This window comes from Mustelus asterias, chromosome 7 (assembly GCF_964213995.1).
Source record: "Mustelus asterias chromosome 7, sMusAst1.hap1.1, whole genome shotgun sequence".
NCBI lineage: Eukaryota > Metazoa > Chordata > Chondrichthyes > Carcharhiniformes > Triakidae > Mustelus > Mustelus asterias.
The window spans coordinates 9,503,976-9,523,017 of NC_135807.1; the positions used below are offsets into that span (position 1 = coordinate 9,503,976).

Genomic DNA, 19,042 nt, shown 5'->3' on the forward strand with positions numbered 1-19,042 from the left:
AGCTCTGTTTTAGGAACTGCTTTCTTGTTGTGAATGGAAACCTGATATAAAGTTTGAAATAGTTAATACTTCTACGAAACACTGCATCATTGAACTTGTAGGAACAGGGCCATCAGCAAGATCTTTGACTCCAGTAAACATAACAGCTAATGTCAATTACATAAGAAACATTGGACAAGTTAAACCATTTCCTGCAAATGTATACAATGCATCAATACTAATTAACTAAACACTTGCCAAATTATAGTTTGTCACTTGTTTATATTTGTAATTTTCTTCTCTCCTCTTTACCATGTTCTTTGCTTCTACTTTTCCATCAATGCTTTGTACTTGTGCTACTCACTTCAATTTGAAAGGCGTTAATGTTGAATCTATAGATTCCACGTTGGATGTGATCAGTTAATACAAGTGTAGTGTTGGAATAAATATTCTGGTTACTTCAGAGTTCCAGTAGTCTTGTGCTGGGCCAGAGAAACTCACTGACCCGTCGAACCTGCTCTTGCCACCAGTTTTCATAGTGTGATTCTGGAATTAATTTCTGAAACTAAAAGTCCTACTGTGACTGTGAAGCACTTTGCAATGCACTGAGGCCATAAATATGTGATATAAACGCAAGTTCTTTCTCTCTTTGATAGCAGCGTAAACTCTTTTTCTGATAGGAATTCATCCAGTCCGTTTTAAAAAACTGTCATGGTAATTTGTTCTGCAATTTCACGGTAAAGCTTTGGACAGACAATGGAACGTACTTGTTTTAAAAAGGCAAGCGACAGCTGGATTTCTAGGTAAACTGGTTGCAACCTGGTTACGGGACTGATGTTCTAAAGGCAGAAACAATAGGTTTGGGATTCAATAACAATAGCAATTTGCACAGCCTCCAGAACAGGGCTTCCCAAACTGGGTTTCGAGAAAGAATTCTGAGGTTGCAATCTCCGAGGTAGTCGTGGCTGTCATGGACATCTGATCAAGTGGTAACAACTGCAAAGCACCATTAAATTTTGTTTTTTTTAAATGGTGGACGTTACCTAATGGACTGATCTATCAGGCCTGATTTCTGTTCCAAAAAGAGCCAGTGACATGATTGGTGCTTTTTATCTAAAAACACTGCTGTTCAAACAACCCCCTCACTCTTACCACCCCCTCCCCTCGCTCTCAGCTCTTCTCCTCCCCCCCCCCCCCCCCCCCCAACTAACCCCTTGTTCTCATAGCTTTCCACTCTACAGGTACAGTACAGACAGCATTCTTTCTGGTAGTATCACAGCTTGGTATGGCTCTTGCTCTGCCCAAGACTGCAGGAAACTACAAAGGGTCATGAATGTAGCCCAATCCATCACGCAAACCAGCCTCCCATCCATTGACTCTGTCTACACTTCCTGCTTCCTCGGAAAAGTAGCCAGCATAATCAAAGACCCCACGTACCTCGGACATTCTCTCCTCCACCTTCTTCCGTCAGGAAAAAGATACAAAATTCTGAGGTCACGTACCAGCCGACTCAAGAACAGCTTCTTCCCTGCTGCCATCAGACTTTTGAATGGACCTACCTCACACTAAGCTGATCTTTCTCTACACCTGCACTCTACATTCTGCACTCTCTCCTTTCCTTCTCTATGAACGATTTGCTTTGTCTGTATAGTGCGCAAGAAACAATACTTTCAAGTGTACTGTCATACTAATACATGTGACAATAAATCAAATCAAAAGTCCCCACTCTGACAGCCCACCACCTCTTGCTCTCACAGTGGTGGGCAACCTCGGCTAGTGAGTGGGCCCCGTATGTGGCCCTTCTTCATCTCAGTGGGTCGCAAAATTTGAAATCTGGCTTGTTCACTAACCATGACCCCATGAATAAGGTTAAATACATTTAATACAAGCCAAATATTTCATAACACATTATAGAAAATGCTTAATCATTCATCTATTAATAGAACTATCAACTTGAAATGATATAAACAAAATACATATTTGTGCTTTGAACGCAGAGGGAGCACCTGGTGCTCACAATCAACGTCGTGTGCAGTCAGCACGTACCTCACCTTTCTTCACGTGTATCACTTCAGTCGTACAATAGGAAAAAAATCACGCAGACGGAAACCAGAAGAATCTGGGAACCCTACACATGGGCAATGTCTCGTGGGCCGCACGCAGAAGCCTGACAGGCTGCATGTGACTCATGGATTGCAGGTTGCCTACCACTGCTATGGGGTCACAGCAATTTTCAAAGCCCCAAAATGGGGTCACAGTGGGAAAAATGTTTGCAAGTACTGTTCTGGAATGATGAGATCAAACGGGTCTAACACTTTGCACGCAAAATTGACAGGAGGTACAGGAAAAAAAATACAGCTTCTCGCATCAGTTATGATGCTGTTTTCCTCATCCCTCACCCTACCTGATGTCACACAGTCCTTGGGAGAAACCAGAATAGGCAGAATCAAAAGTTTATCTTTTTGAATCAGCGGTTCTGTGTGCCCCAGGATACTGCAAAAGGATTTCAACTAAGAGGAGATGAAGATACAACAGTGATATTTTAATTTCCAATCCAACCATAGCAATGATGATTTCCTCAATTAAAAATCTTGATTTCATTAAAAACGTGTGAAAGTTATTCCAATGTGCCGTGATACATTTCCTTAGCTTTCCCCGGAGATTGCACCAAGTGCTGTTGTTTTGTAATTGCTGTCAGTTTTTTCGACTTGCTCCCACTGGATTTCTGCTACAGGGAGTGGAGGGAGGGGGGGAAAACGTTATCCTCTTGATGACAGAGTTGCCTGGATGATTTCATGCTTGCAGCATTTGTTCACGGGAATTTGTGAAAAATGTAGCTGCAGCAAGGCACTGAAACTATTAGAGTTACTTTTGGTTTTAGACATTGTGCTGTAGACTGAATGAAGAATTGCAGGTGTTCCACTGACCTGGTCCTGTGGGATTTTATGATGGTAGATTTCAAGAAGAAAGTTACATGTGTTTGCAGAGTAAAGCAGCAGCTGTGAAAGATTTATGCCTTTGTCAGAACCATAAGATTTAAAAATGTAACATTTAATCAAATACATGGAAAGCAGAACAAATTTTAAAGATGTTGTGTAGGAGCTTTTGGTTTGATCTCTTTACCATAACAGCAACTTGTGGGAATATGGATGCTGAGTGCTGTATAATCTTCATTTAAATATGGTAAATGGGATTATGTGAGAAAAGGTCACAGGATCCTTTTTATTACTTTGCAGCTTGTAGGGGGACCACACTTGAACACATAATTACTTTAAAAGCCTTTTTGTTGCTTTATAAGAATGAGTACAAGTCCGATGGGAAGTAAGAACCTCACCAAGTAGGTGATGTACAGAATTGACTTCAATCACCATGTGTTTGAGGTATTTTTGTTTCCTGCACCGATTGAATCCCATTCATATGTTTGGCTTTCAACTGTTTTGGATGCTTGCTTCAGATATTTCAGCAAGACACAAGTGCCTGTATGTAACTTTTAGTATTGGCAAAGTTGCACGGTGGCACAGTGGTTAGCACTGCTGCCTCACAGCGCAAGGGACCTGGGTTCGATTTCCAGCTTGGGTCACTGTCTATGTGGAGTCTGCATGTTCTCCCTGTGTCTGCATATGGGTTTCCTCCGGGTGCTCCGGTTTCCTCCCACAGTCCGAAAGAGGTGCTGGTTAGGTGCATCGGCCATGCTAAATTCTCCCTCATACCCGCATAGGCGCCAGAGTGTGGCAACTAGGGGATTTTCACAGTAACCTCATTGCAGAGTTAATATAAGCCTACTGTGACATTGATCAATAAACTTAAAACTTAAAAAAAAATTTTTTTTTTGCTGTCAAACATTGAAATAGGCACATGCACGCACAATTATTATTCATTTAACAACCAGTTATTGGCAAGTAGTAAGTAAGTGTCACTTCACTATAGGTAGCCAGTGGTGATGGGTAATAACAGTATTATATAGGGACACTGGGATCCTTTCCACCTCTGGAATCACAGATATTTATATCTCCAATTCATTTTACGTTGAAGTTGGTAAACAAAGAAGGTTACATTTATAAACCGTTATCATGTCTTTAAAGTATTTCGCAAGTGTGAAAACTGATTGCACGCTGCAAGATCTCACAAACAACTCAATGATATGACTAACAAGCCGATTTGATTTCTTTGCTGTGCTGGCTGATGGAGGAATGCTGGGCAGGACAATTGAAGAGCTCCCTGAAGGTTCTTTTGTCTCTGCCTGTACCAGCAGATAGTTGATAATAGAAACATAAGAAAATAGAAGCAGGAATAGGCTATTTGGCCTTTCGAGCCTGCTCTGCCATTCATTTTGATCATGGCTGACGGAAAATTTGGCATTCCGACAAATCTCCATTCATTGCAGCGGGACCAGAAAATCCCACCAGCGTGAATGGGTGGAAAGTTCCACCCAATGTTTCCACTTGTTGGAGGCGGTGATTGTCGGGGCAGGAGTAGCAGCTGAAAGGAGTCCATACCTGTCTGCTATAAATACAAGTGGCCAAACGTCCTGGCTCGTCAGCTTGGGATTTGAGGGGTAACCCACATGTGTGCTGGGAAATCCGTCTTGGAAGTTTCCACATAAGGTTTTATTGGGCAAATGTGGAGAAGGGCTAACTTCCTCTGGACAATTTGTTTTTATTCGTTCGTGGGACATGGACGTTGCACTTCTAACTTCAGAGTAACTATTTTAAAGACTCAGACTGAGCACCGCATGGGATACCTCCCAAGCCCCCAGGAACCTCCCCCCCCACCCCTGACAGGGCTCGAATTGACGATGCCCTGTAAAACGGGGGCATGTCCTCCTTTGTTCTACACCTTTTACACTTCTGGAGCCCCTGGGCTCCTTCAGTCTAACCCGACCTGAATTTGGATTTGAAGTGAAAATAAATCCATCACTCATTGGCATTCATGGGAATTACGGGCCAAGATAGTCACTAGTAAATCCAATTGAGAATTGAGGAGAAACCTCTTTGCCAAGAGAGTGGTGAGAATGTGGAACTGGCTATCAGAAAGGGTAGTTGAGGCTAATGGCACAGATACATTTGAGTGGAAGCTAAATATACACATGAGGGAGAAAGGAATAGAAGGTTCTGATGATAGAGTTGGATGAGATATGGTGGGAGGTGGCTTGAATAAAGCATAAACACCAAATGGCTTATTTCTGTGTTGTAAATTTTATGTAATTTAAGACCATTCTCAGGGCTTTCAGGAAGCTTCTTATATTTGCCAGTCTCCCAGCATGTTATATTGTATTTGCTGATCTGCTGCAAAGGGAGTCTGTTTGGAGCTTAATGTCTGCTTATAAGTATAATATGCCTGTCATTACATAGGCTTTGCATTGATCGTAATAAGTACCACCAGGAGCTGTTTCGGGAACAATGTTTTATGACTTCTAAATTCTAATCTTTTTAATAAATCAGAAATTCTGTAAAGTGGCTACAGCTAATAAAAACAAATGCACAAGCTATGTGCACACAGTTTTGTTGTACTGTATTCTAGTAAATGAGATCCTACAAAAGAATGGAAGAATCTATTAACAAGGTACCTTTACAGAGCAGGATTTTATTTTAACCCCTGAAATACAAGATATTTGTATAAATCAATCAAAGAAACCTAAAGCTAAACAATGTGTGTGGCCATTACATTTCATTCACAAAACAGTACAGAATATGCAGCTTGCAGCTCCTGATCCTGGAGGCCATTACCATCATTGGGCATGGCACTGCCAATTTCTGCACCTATTCCCTAAAGTTCTTTGCTGCAGGGTCGTTTAAACCGTCTTGGGGAAGATTTTCACCATTGCCGTTCAGCTGTACACCGATGCATCAAGCAAGCAGGGATGCATTGGTTGTTAGAGGTGGTCAGTGTGTTTGATGCCCCATGAATGTTCTTCATCATTGTGATCAGGCTTGGCACTGGTACCTTGTGGCAGAAAGACAAGTTAACCGGACCAGCTGAGCACTCCCAATATTTTCTGTTTTTACATCAGATTTCTAGCAGCTGCATGTTTCGCTCCTCAATCACCCCTTAAATCTGATTTCATCCGAACTGGGAAAAGCTTCTCACCAACTTTTACAGGTGCACCATAGAAAGCATTCTTTCTGGTTGTATCACAGCTTGGTATGGCTCCTGCTTTGCCCAAGACTGCAAGGAACTACAAAAGGTTGTGAATGTAGCCCAATCCATCACACAAACCAGCCTCCCACCCATTGACTCTGTCTACACTTCCCGCTGCCTCAGAAAAGCAGCCAGCATAATAAAGGACCCCACACAACCCAGACATTCTCTCTTCCACCTTCTTCCGTCGGGAAAAAGATACAAAGGTCTGAGGTCACGTTCCAACCGACTCAAGAACAGCTTCTTCCCTGCTGCCGTCAGACTTTTGAATGGACCTACCTTGCATTAAGTTGATCTTTCTCTACACCCTGGCTATGACTGTAATACTACATTCTGCACACTCTCGTTACCTTCTCTATGAACGGTATGCTTTGCCTGTATAGCGCGCGAGAAACAATACTTTTCACTGTACACTAATATATGTGACAATAAATCAAATCAAGTTAGAAATGTAAGGAGACAGACTTGAATCATGAACTTATTTTCTCTTTGGACGGTTGCTTCCAGATTTCTGCTTTTATTCAAGATTTCCGGCAGCTGCACCGTTTTGCTTTTGTAACTGGGTCGGTTCTTGGAGGTCAGGGTTATCTCCTCCGATGCTGTTATAACTCCATGTAGTTGGTTCTGTAATATCTCAGAAAGGATATATTAACCTTGGGGGGAGTGGACTCTAAAGGTTAAATTATGAGGAGAGATTGCACAAAACTAAGATAAAAGCAAAATACTGTGGATGCTGGAAATCTGAAATAAAAATAGAAAATGCTGGATTAACTCAGCACATCTGGCAGCATCTGTGGAGAGAAACAGAGTTAACGTTCTGAGTCTGAATTACCCTTCCACAGAACTGAAGGAATATAGAAATGTAAGGAATTCTATTGTATTCCAGGAATTTAGAAAGTTAAGAGATGAACCGATGGGGACTCTGACCTAGTGATATTATTATTAGACTATTAATCCAGAAACTTAGCGAATGTTCTGGGGACCCGGATTCGAATCCTACCACAGCAGATGGTGGAATTTGAATTCAATTTTTAAAAAAACCCAGGAATTAAGAATCTACCATGAAACCATTGTCAATTGTCGGAAAAACCCATCTGATTCACTAATGTCCTTCAGGGAAGGAAATCTGCTGTCACTACCTGGTCTAGCCTACATGTGACTCCAGAGCCACAGCAATGTGGTTGACTCTCAACTGCCCTCAGGCAACTAGGGATGGGCAATAAATGCTGGCCAGCCAATGGCGCTCATGTCCCACAAATGAATAAAAATGTCAAATTAATTTTGAATGTATTAAGGAGGACAGATAGTTTGTATTATTTATCCTTTTATTTTATTTGCCCTACTTCCACTGGAGTCTAGAACTAGAGGGCATGGTCTAAAAATTAGAACAAGACATTTCAAGAGTGAAATTGGGAAACATTCTGACACAATGGTTGTCAGAAGTTTGGAACTCTCCTGCAAATGGCAATTAACGCTCGTTCAATTGTTAATTTTAAATCTGAGATTGATAGATTTTTGTTACATAAACATATTAAAGGATAAGGATAAAGGTGAATAAATGGAGTTTGGTCGCAGATGAGCCATGATTCCGTTGAATGGTGGAACATGCTGGTGAACTTCTGTTCTGGCTATGATCAGATCGGGGAAAATGGAACTAAGCATTGGCAGTCCTATTGAGCTATTATGGCCATGCAGAGCTTTTGAAACGGGATGGGGATGCATAATACTGGATGTACATTGTTTATTACTTTGATTTGGTGCTGGGAGTTGTGTGGAGTGGGTGAAAATTGAATCAGATGGATTCAGGTGGATTATGAGAAGGATGAACATCCATTGGTGAGACGGAAGTACATTCCAAAAAAGAGCTTATTTTAATTGTTGAAAATGGTATTTGATAAAGAGAAATATTTTACTTGAAGCACAAATTTGATTATTTAAAAAGTATAAGTTACTTCCAAAAAAAGTAAAAATGTCAATTGTATTTTCATGACCGTCTGGCGGTTGGAGTAAATGTGGGCAAAGGTGAAGTTGTTCACTTTGACAGGAAGAATTGTTAAGACTCAGACCAGAAACTCCAAGGTGTTTTCTGAAGATAGCCCAGACCCTCGGTTTTTACATTTGAATTTGGCATGGGTGAGCATAAGGTGTTTCACTCTAGGTATGATGCAAGTGACTCACTAGGAAGCTTTTATCAAACAAAGGTTACTTAAGAAAACAGTTAAAATAAAATAAAAAGATTTAGCATAACTTGTACCAGTTACAGGAATTAAACACAATACAGTATAATTCCTTACAGCTATCTACCTATGATGTTCCAAGTCAAACAACATCGCACAAACATACATCTCTTCCTAGACTTGGCACAAAAAGCAAGTATGCTCACGTGATGCTGGGTTTTCAACTTTTTTAAAACCTGCTGTGAATTGGTCCTTTCAATGTTGGATTAAAACTCTGAGGCTTCCCAGTCCTGCAACTTTCAGCATGCCTCTGGAGTGACAGAGACCGAGACACTGCTTTCTGTCTCAAGTCAAAACAGCATCTGAGAAAAATGAAACTAAAGCCTTGGACTTTCCTGTGGAAAACAACTGTCCCCCTGACCTGTCAATCATCCCAAATCAAGCTCCACTCAGCAATCCTCAAAGGATCATAAAACCCCAGGACATTGCATTAGTCCAGATTAAAAATAAACATGACGTCCATTATATTGCTTCAGTAATAATTAGACGGCATCGGTTACAGGCAAAACAGTGTCAATAAAATGCGAGGACCTGCTTGAAAAACCTTCGAAGAAACATAGTTAAAATACATTTCTTAAAGGCACAGGATTGTAATAGTATGAAAAAGCAGGATATTACAAATAATGGGTGCAGAATTCCAAGGTGCAAAGGAATCTGGGTGTTCTAGTCACAAAAGGTTAGTATGCAAGTACAGCAATTTTTTTCTCATTCATTTATGGAATGTGGGCGTTGCTAGCTAGGCCCATCCCTAATTGCCCTTGAACTAAATCATTTCAGAAGGCATTTAAGGGTCTGTGGTCAGGAGTCACATGTAGAATAGACCTGGGAAGGAACTGAAGATTTCCTTAAAAACCGTCGTTTAGGCTTTTAATTCCATATTTTTTTTATTGAATTCTAATTCCAATCTCTGCTGTGGTGGGATTCGAACCCGGGTCCCCAGGGCTTTACCCAGGATTACTAGATTACTGATCCAATGACAATGCCACTATACCACTGCCTCGTCAGTAATTAAGAAGGTTAATTTAATGTTATCCTACATTACAACTGGAATTGAACATAAAAGGAAGGGTGTTATGCTCAGTTATACAGGGCATTGCTGAAACCACATTTTGATTTTGGTCTCCTTATTTAAGGAATGATTTAAAAGTTTCGGAGGCATTTCAGAGGAGGTTCACCAGATTGATACTTGGAACGAGTGGGTTGGCTTATGAGGAAAGGTTGGACAGACTGGTTTTATTTCCATTGGAGTTTGTAAGAGTGAGGGTGTGAATTGATTGAAGTATACAAGATCCTGAACAGTCTTGACAAGGTAGACATGGAAATGTTTCCACTAGGGGAAACAGTTAGGGATTGCACTTTTAGGACAGAGTTGAGGGGGAAAAAAATCTGAGGATTGTGTGACTTTGGAACTGTCTGCCTCAGAAGGCAGTGCAATATTTTTAAGGTGGGCATAGATAGATTATTCTTGGGCAAGAAAGTCAGAGGTTATCGGAGTAGATGGGAATGTGGAATTCAGAACACAAACAGATCAGCCATGATCTAATTGAATGGCTAAGCAGACCTGAGGGGCCGTATGGCCTATTTCTGTTCCTATTTCTTATGTTCATAGGACCATCTGTGGATTTAGTGGTTTAAATTTTGAGGCCTTGATATCACTTGTAAGTATTCTTAACCTTTTCATAATGTAGCCCAACCATGTTAAATTGTAACTAGAGAGTTCTGGTTTAATAATATTAGGGCAAAGCCATCTATTTGAAATGTATAAAATTCTAAACGGGTCTGAGCAGACTAGCTGCAGGGCGGATGTTTTCCCTGGTTGGGGGAAACTAGAACCAGGGACACAGTCTCAGGATTTGGGATAGATCATTTTGGACTGAGAGGAGGAAAATAATTCTTCACGCAAAAGGTAGTGAACCTGTGGAATTCTTTACCATTAGAAGGCTGTGGAGGCCACGTCACTAAATATATTCAAGAACGATAGATAATGTTTTGGATTTCAATGGTATCAAGGGTATCAAGGGTATGGGGAAGAAGTGGGAATATGGTATTGATGTCAAGGTTCAATAATGATTATGTTGAATGGCGGAGCAAGCTCGAAGGGCCGCTTGGCCTATACCTCCTAATTTCTATGTTTCTATTATTCCAATGTTAACTAATAGAAACTTTTAAGTATACAATAGTTGATAAGTAAAAGGATGAGCATTCAGTCTTAAAGTTAAAGTTTATTTATTCGTCACAAGTAAGGCTTACATTAACATGGCAATGAAGTCACTGTGCAATTCCCCTAGTCACCACACTCGGGCGCCTGTACGGGTCAATGCACCTAACCAGCACGTCTTTCAGATTGTGGGAGGAAACCGGTGGAAACCCACGCAGACACGGGGAGAACGTGTAATCTCCACACAGTGGGAATCGAACCCGGGTCCCTGGCGTTGTGAAGCAGCCGTGCTAACCACTGTGCTACCGTACCGCCTTATTCTGAGAGGTAATATGGATTATTTGGAGGAACTATAACTTGAATGCAGACTTTAGAAGTCCTGGGAAGGTGGAATGCAGCAGATTAAGAAGCTCAGACTTGGTTTTCTGAACAGCTGCAAGACTTTGAACTTTTGTATCAGCTACTGGCAGTGGCTGTATTTGGAACAAGGAAATGGGATTATATCTAATTACTGCCTAAAATCATCAATCACTGCAGCTGCTGCCTCCTAAATTATTAGTCCACTTATTTTCAGGATTATTTGGATGAGTTGGCCTTTATCATAGAAAATGGGCAGTGCAATGGAATTTTTCTTTCGTGGGCGGATGATGAGTGGTCAAGATATGTACTATTAGATGTGCACCCATTGATGGTGCTAATTGCTGCTTTGTGACATGTTTGAGAGGTTATTCCTGCTGTTTCAAAACTAATGTTGCAACATTGGCCATGCTTTCTGGCATTGTTGTAGTGTTGCTGTTTTTAGAAGTGTTTTATGAAGTCTATTAACTAAAGGCATCTTTTCCCTTTTGTAACTCAGGGGTATTAACTTGTCTTATTATCTTCAATCAGTTTTTTTAAATAGAAACAGTTGGTTTAAATATATTAGAGTAAGTTTGCATAAACTGCAATCTGTGCTTTTCTATGTTGGTTGCAGTGGTCTGTGTTCTATTTTTAGCCTGTATTGCTTGTTGAATGCTGTTGACTTCTCTGTTAGCAGAGAGAAGTGATTATTTTTTTGTTGTTGGTGTTAATTAGTCTTCCAAACAGGGAGCCAAGAGCAAAGGTAGTGCAGGTAACGTCAGGTTACAGCAAGTAAGGATAATTGAGCCAAGGTTTGCTGATATCATTACATTGCCATTTCACATATCTGTCTTTTATGGTGTAAACATTTTATTTTGCATTTATTATTTAAAGTTAATTCATAAGATGTACATCATTTTAGAAAACAAAGAAGCGGACTTGGTTCGAGGTTCTCTCATCTTGCAGTTCAAGAATCGAGAGATGTAAAACTGAGATGCTACAGCACCACCACTGATGGGAGCGTATAATTACAGACTGGCAACTTTACAGGGGCATTTGCATAGAAACCCGACAGTGCAGAAGGAGGCCATTCGGTCCGTTGGGTCTGCGCCAATTCTGACAGAGGATCTTACCCAGGCCCTATCCCAGCAATCCCACGTATTTACCACGCTAATCCCCCTAACCTACACATCTTGGGACATTAAGGAGCAATTTAACATGGCCAACCCACCAAACCAACACATCTTTGGACTGTGGGAGGAAACCGGAGCACCTGAAGGAAACCCACGGAAACATGGGGAGATTGTGCGAACTCCACACAGTCACCCAGGGCCTTAACTGGACTGGCGCTGTGAGGGAGCAGTGCTTGCCACTATGCCGTCCTAAATTTTCATGAATGCTTACGGTGAAATGGCTAGCCAGAATGGAGATAATTGGGCAATTCTCTTGACAGTTTCACCTGGATATGGCACTACTGTCGGTGACTAGGACTGATTATCTTCATGTTCTTGTATTATGGAATTGTGCTCCATTAACTGCACTTTGCTGGCAAGATCAACGTACATTTTGTTCTTGGTTCACAGGATGTAGATATCACTGGCTGGACCAATATTTATTGTCCCTCCCTAATTGCCCTTGAGAGAGTAGTGGTTTACCACCTTCTGGAACCACTGCAGTCCAGGTGCTGTTAGGATGTGAGTTCTAGGATTTTGATCCAGGATAAAAATACACTTAAAGCCGCAGTGTCATCACAACACATAGCTTTAATACGATCTTTGACAGTTTCATGATCAGCAATATATCATCCAACCTATCTCCAGTTAGAGTACCTGTCGCCGATTGCTTTTTTCCCTTTACTAAGGTCAGGGAATAATTTGCAAGCATTGGAGTAGACTGCCTTTTTCTGAGAACATCAAACAATTTCTAATTTCCGTCATCCCATTTCTCTTCAACCTCAGAAAATAGGACTTAAGAAGACTTCCAACCTGCTTTTGGCCTCCAAACTCAAGTGAACTGGATAAGACGTTAAACCGAAGCCTTTTATTTCTCATGTAAAAGATCCAATATAAGTAGTTTGAAGAAGGGAAGAAGAGTGCTACCTGGTGCCCTGGCTGATATTTATTCATCAATCATCATCGCTTTAAAAAGCACAGATTATCTGCTCACCAGTACATTCCTTTGTGAGCAAATTGAATGTACAACTTCCCTACCGGCTTCCGGTGGCACAGTAGTTAGCACTGCTGGCTTACAGCGCCAGGGACCCAGGCTCAATTCCCCGCTTGGATCACTATCTGTGCGGAGTCTGTACATTCTCCCCGTGTCTGCATTAGTTTCCTCCGAGTTCTCCGATTTCCTCCCACAGTCCAAAACACGTGCTGGTTAGGTGCATTGGCCGTGCTAAATTTTCCCTCAGTGCACCCAAACAGGCACCGGAGTGTGGCAACTAGGGGATTTTCACAGTGACTTCATTGCAGTGTTAATGTACGCCTACTTGTGACACTAATAAATAAACTTTAAACTTTACATTATACTAGTGATTACACTTCATAAAGCACTTTGGAAATGAACTGTGTAAATGAACAATCTTTCTTTTAATGGCTTCTTGCAGAAGGGGGGATGATGTCCACTTGCAGAAAGTGTTAATGCTTCATGTGGCACGGTGGCACAGTGGTTAGCACTGTTGCCTCACAGCAGCAGGGACCCAGGTTCGATTGCCAGCTTGGGTCACTGTCTGTGCGGAGTTTTCACATTCTTCCTGTGTGTGCGTGGGTTTCCTCTGGATGCTCCGGTTTCCTCCCACAGTCCAATGATGTGCGAGTTAGGTGGATTGGCCATGCTAAATTGACCCTTAGTGTCAGGGGAGTAGTAGGGTAAATATGTGGGGTTATGGGGATAGGGCCTGTCAGGATTGTGGTCGGTGCAGACTTGATGGGCCGAATGGCCTCCTTCTGCACTGAAGGGATTCTATGATTCATTAAAGGAAGCTAAAATTCTCATTACATTGTTGACAATGAATTGAGGGAGATACATTGCACCATCACAGCAGCCAGATGTCATCTCCAACAATGCATTATTTTTTCAGTGCTGTATTGGCGAGTCATTCTTCAAAATGTGCACGACATAATTTCTGACTATTTTAATATCTATTCAATACGTTGTGGATACCTTGATTTTGTAATTAATGAGAAATACAAATGTGATGGTATAATTGATGGCAGACATCATTTTGGTGAGGTGTCTGGTGTCTTCAAACCGTGCTAATAAAAATGTATAACCGTAGTTGCTTAGAGTCATGGAGGTTTACAGCACGGAAACAGGCCCTTCGGCCCAATTTGTCCATGCCGCCCTTTTTTTTAAACCCCTAAGTGATAGTGAGAGCCTTTTTCCTCGGATGGTGATGGCTAACATTAGGGGACATAGCTTTAAATTGAGGGGTGAGAGATATAGGACAGATGTTAGAGGTAGGTTCTTTACGCAGAGAGTAGTAAGGGCGTGGAATGCCCTGCCTGCAGCAGTAGTGGACTTGTCAACATTGAGAGCATTCAAATGGTTATTGGATAAACATATGGATGATATTGGAATTGTGTAGATTAGAGGGGCTTTAGATTGGTTTCACTGGTCGGCGCAACATCGAGGACCGAAGGGCCTGTACTGCGCTGTTATGTTCTATGTTCTAAGCTAATCCCAATTGCCCCCATTTGGCCCATATCCCTCTATACCCATCTTACTCATGTAACTGTCTAAATGCTTTTTAAAAGACAAAATTGAACCCGCCTCTACCATTACCTCTGGCAGCTTGTTCCAGACACTCACCACCCTGTGTGTGAAACAATTGCTCCTCTGGAACTTTTGTATCTCTCCCCTCTCACCTTAAACCTATGGCCTCTAGTTTTAGATTCCCCTACCTTTGGGAAAAGATATTGACTATCTAGCTGATCTGTGCCCCTCTATAAGATCACCCCTCAGCTTGATTTAGAGTTGGATTTAGCTCTTGGGGCAAAAGGGTTCAAAGGATATATGGGGAAGGCAGAATCAAGCTATTGAGTTGGATGATCAGTGTGATCATACTAAATGGTGGAGCAGGCTCAAAGGGCCAAACAGCCAACTCCTGCTCCTACTTTCTATGTTTCTACTTAAGTGATTTAGAGGCGCTTAATCATGATGATAAGTTTCTGTTTATGGGATTGGAATGTGAATGTTCTATTGCAGGGGAAATACTCTGAATTTAGATGTAGGTTTGGCAAAATCCTCTAGACGTGCAGATTTATTCCTGGAGTACATCCAGATAAAACCTCCCAAATTGCACTGCAGGTTCATTTGGAAGAATATTGGCCTCCAATTCAATTAGTGAGTGAGGTTACAGGAAGAAGTTTCACACCACCAGGTTAAAGTCCAACAGGTTTATTTGGAATCACTAGCTTTCGGAGCGCTTCTCCTCCCTCAGATGACTCACCTGATGAAGGAGCAGCGCTCTGAAAGCTCGTGATTCCCAATAAACCTGTTGGACTTTAACCTGGTGTTGTGAGACGTCTTACTGTGCCCGCCCCAGTTCAACACCGGCATCTCTACATCATGGGTGAAAGTTGGTTGATAAATCATTGCAATTTCCCTTAAGTAATTCGAATATTGGGCTACCTACTTATCCATAGATATTTAACTTTTACAGTTCATTTGCAGGCATTTCAACTTTAAGCCAACTGGAGCCTGGAGAGATTCTATCCCAGAAAAATACTAACTTGTTAGATCATAGATAACTGATAAGCATTTGTTTGAACTCTCAGTAGGGGAGCAGCAAATATGAAATACCTCTTTAAGCATCACGGTGAGTAGCACATCTTATCCTTGGTTAGGCGGTTTTTGACACCTTTCCTGAGACTTTTTCTGTCGCCTGGTTCTTGTGGAAAGAGTATAGGATAGCAGTTGGAGCTGTTGCTCCATAATTAACAAGGCAAAACAATGCAGTGCAAATTTCCTCTTATAGAACTTAGTTAAGTGCAGTTCTACCCTAACTTCGTGGATGTGAAGCTCAGGGGATTGGATGGAATACTGGTTTTATATTCTCTAAAAAGTTACCTTCTGCTGACTTATATGGACATTAAAATCGCGCAAGACATGAAACCAACATTGCACCCAATGGTGACAATTTCACCTGGAAAGGTTGGATTAAAATCAGCCTCATCACGTGGGCTGCAAACACCACCAGGTTTATCAATATGGGAGGTAGATCCTTACCAAGATGGATTAATTAGTCAGCCACATGGTGGATATTTGCCTCCTCAAACCCTGAGGGCACCCTTGTGGTTTATTGGGGAATACTGGTCTTCAGCATAGACCCAGAAAAACTGTGCAGCCGTGACTGACACAGACTTATAAGAAGGCGCACACTGGTCTGGGAATGATTCTCACTGCTTGTGGAGAGCTACTCGACTCCTTCTATCTGTCTCTTTCTATCAACGTCTATAAGCTTAGCTCCTATCAGCGTAAGGAGTGATGACTGCAAATCGATTTACCGTGTTACAGCAACATGTTGGAAATCCGCACTACAATATTTTCCAGTTTATGAAAAATTGTAGTATTTCAAAACCTTGAATGATCTTTGTGACGTTATTGTACTTTAGTGCTATTTGCTACAAGTATTTCAAGTTAAAATTCTCTCAAGTGGTCCTGGAAGACACATGGTAGAGCTTCAACAATAAGCATGAATATTAATTAGATATCAAAATGCATTGTTCAAGATAATATGCTTAATCAGTATTTTTAGCATTTTGGGAAACTTATCTTGAGAAGTCGCTTCAACTTTCCTACCATCCACACCAATTTATATAACAGAGAAATGCACTCATTAGAGTTGTTTGGTTCATGTTATGAGTGGATGAGTGAATTACAAGAGACTGCTGGTTGACAGCCTGAACTTCTTTCTTTGCCAAAACAGATGTGGAAATTTAAATATTCATTGTGTTCCAAGTATCTTGCTGCTGTAAAATTTTATCTACAGGTGGAAAAAATATGTTCTCATTCACCCTTCATATGCTGAATATCTAATTTTATTTTCTCAAAACTTTATAGAATTGTATGGTTCTCCTGACTGCAATAAAGCAGGATGAGGATAAAGAGCAACTTTCTAACTCTTTAGGGAGACCATATTTGTTCCTTTATTGGCGGTCCTTGCAGGATTTTATTTTCCCCACATTTAGCCTTTTCCTTTGTTTGATTGTCGAGCAGGAAATCTATCTCCTACCGTTACAGCTGGTAGCAGAGTAAGCAATTGCTGGTCAGTTATTGTGTCCTTTGAGGATTCCACACACATTTCTGAAATGCCGATATTTGCAGTGTTTCAACAAACACAAATCAACAAATAACTTGTACCGCATCATTGAGGTGCCATCTGTGGAGTGGGAACTGGTACGGAGTGAAGGTGACTAGTTTCTCTGTGAAGAGGAGTCAATCTCCAAGCGCAGAATACTCTTTGGACGTTTTTGCAACAAGAACTGGAGCATTTTGCTTGTTCTACTTCTCGGCAGCCAATGGCGCGTGCCAAAGGGAAAAAAATTAAAGGGGAGAAAAACCACTTTACAAGAGAGGAACTAAAAAGTACTGTCAGCAAAGATATCTATATTGATTCCAAACATTTTTCAAATTTTACTTGAAGTTATAGCACTGAAATTCTCAATGATTTTTGCAGATGTTATGTAATGAAAATCAAATGCAAAAATCCGTAGCAGACATTCGGTCCTCAAACGATTAAAGCTAATGGTCTTTAACAGTTTCCTCACTGTTTATACCCTTTTCCTCAACACTTACCCAGTAAGATTTCATCAGCCCTTTGAGCACTGAATTCCTTCGAACTTACAGTATCAGAACATATGTTCAATCACTTAACATATATTTGGGTAATATTCTGTGAAATTACTGCTCCTTGGATAATGGAGTAAGAAAGCACAACATAACAGATTATATAGCTTATTATTCGATTTAGTTTAAATATGACAAATGATTTAAAGGTATCAAGAGACTTTGTTGCCCATTTAGGAATTCAACTATTATTCATTATACTTGAGAGCATTTCTTGCTGTTCCACATAATCTTATATTGGGAACTGCAGTTTTGGATGTGGGGGTAATTTGAAACCATTTGCACCTTTCCATTTCTTCATCCCTGCCATGGCCCAAAGCAGAGAAAAAATACTTACATAAACCTTCAACGCTTTCAGTACTTCACTCTATATTAATATGATGTGTGATTATTGCCAGTGAGGAAGACAAAATGCAGTGTTCTTACAGGTGGAGACACCTCATCTCTTCAAGGTATCTGTAACAAATTGAATAGGAAGTTAGTCCCACATGTGCGGTTGGTTTTGAGTACGTGTCATGTCTGGACCTTCCACCTGGACTGCATGGAATGCGAATTTAAACTGCTTGCCTTTTTATTTTAGAAACAGAATTGAAATGAAGCTTTTCCGTTGCACCCTTGGGCTTATTTGGAAACCAAGCACAGCTTCTTTTCCCTTCTAGAAACCAGGCAATAAAATGAAAAGGGCCGAAACATTCTGAGATTTCCCCGAAGACTAGGACATTATTGACAGTATCCATGTTGTTCTGTGAGCTAACACACACTGCCCTACATTAATCATAAAGGATTCTGCTCTACTTACACTAGGTTATCAATTGACCAACAATGTAGATTTGCAGGGCTAGCAGTTACAACACCTTCATCTGAAGGCAACTCTACTCCTGGATTATTTGAAAGCGAGGACAGAAAATCAAGATGGCCGCTAGGATAGAGTTATCTTCGGGATATCACAGACTATCACAGCGATGCGGACACCATTTTAGACACATTTACTCATTACATTAACAAACGCTTTTACATTGGATATGCAGCACAGAAACAGGTTATTTGGCAAATCCAAATAACCATAACATGCTGGCCTTTATATTCTAATTGAGCCTTCTTCAGTCTTTCCTAATCTAACTATATTGGTATAACTTTCTATCCGCTTCTCCCTAATAGGAGTATCTAACCTCCCCTTAAATACTTCTGTACTATTTGCTTCATCCACTCCCTGTGGGAGCAAGTTCTACATTCTCCTCACTCTGTGGGTGAAGTTGTTTCTTCTGAATTCCCGATTTGATTTCTTGGTGACTGTCTTGGTGACACAGTGCAGGTAAATGAACGTCACATATATGCTTAA

At 41.0% G+C, this 19,042-nt stretch overlaps 1 protein-coding gene across 8 annotated transcripts in view; it reads left to right on the plus strand.

The window, feature by feature from the left end:
- vps13b (vacuolar protein sorting 13 homolog B) overlaps positions 1 to 19,042 on the plus strand; it is a 993,302-nt gene that overhangs the window by 350,429 nt on the left and 623,831 nt on the right. Inside the window, exon 20 of one of the 8 annotated variants that reach the window (XM_078215659.1) lies at positions 12,810 to 12,957. The exons of the other annotated variants lie outside the window; for them this stretch is intronic. Coding sequence (XP_078071785.1) covers positions 12,810 to 12,823 — 14 coding nt within the window. The 3' untranslated portion in view covers positions 12,824 to 12,957. Of the gene's footprint in view, positions 1 to 12,809; positions 12,958 to 19,042 lie in introns of those variants that run through there. 8 annotated transcript variants of the gene reach the window in all.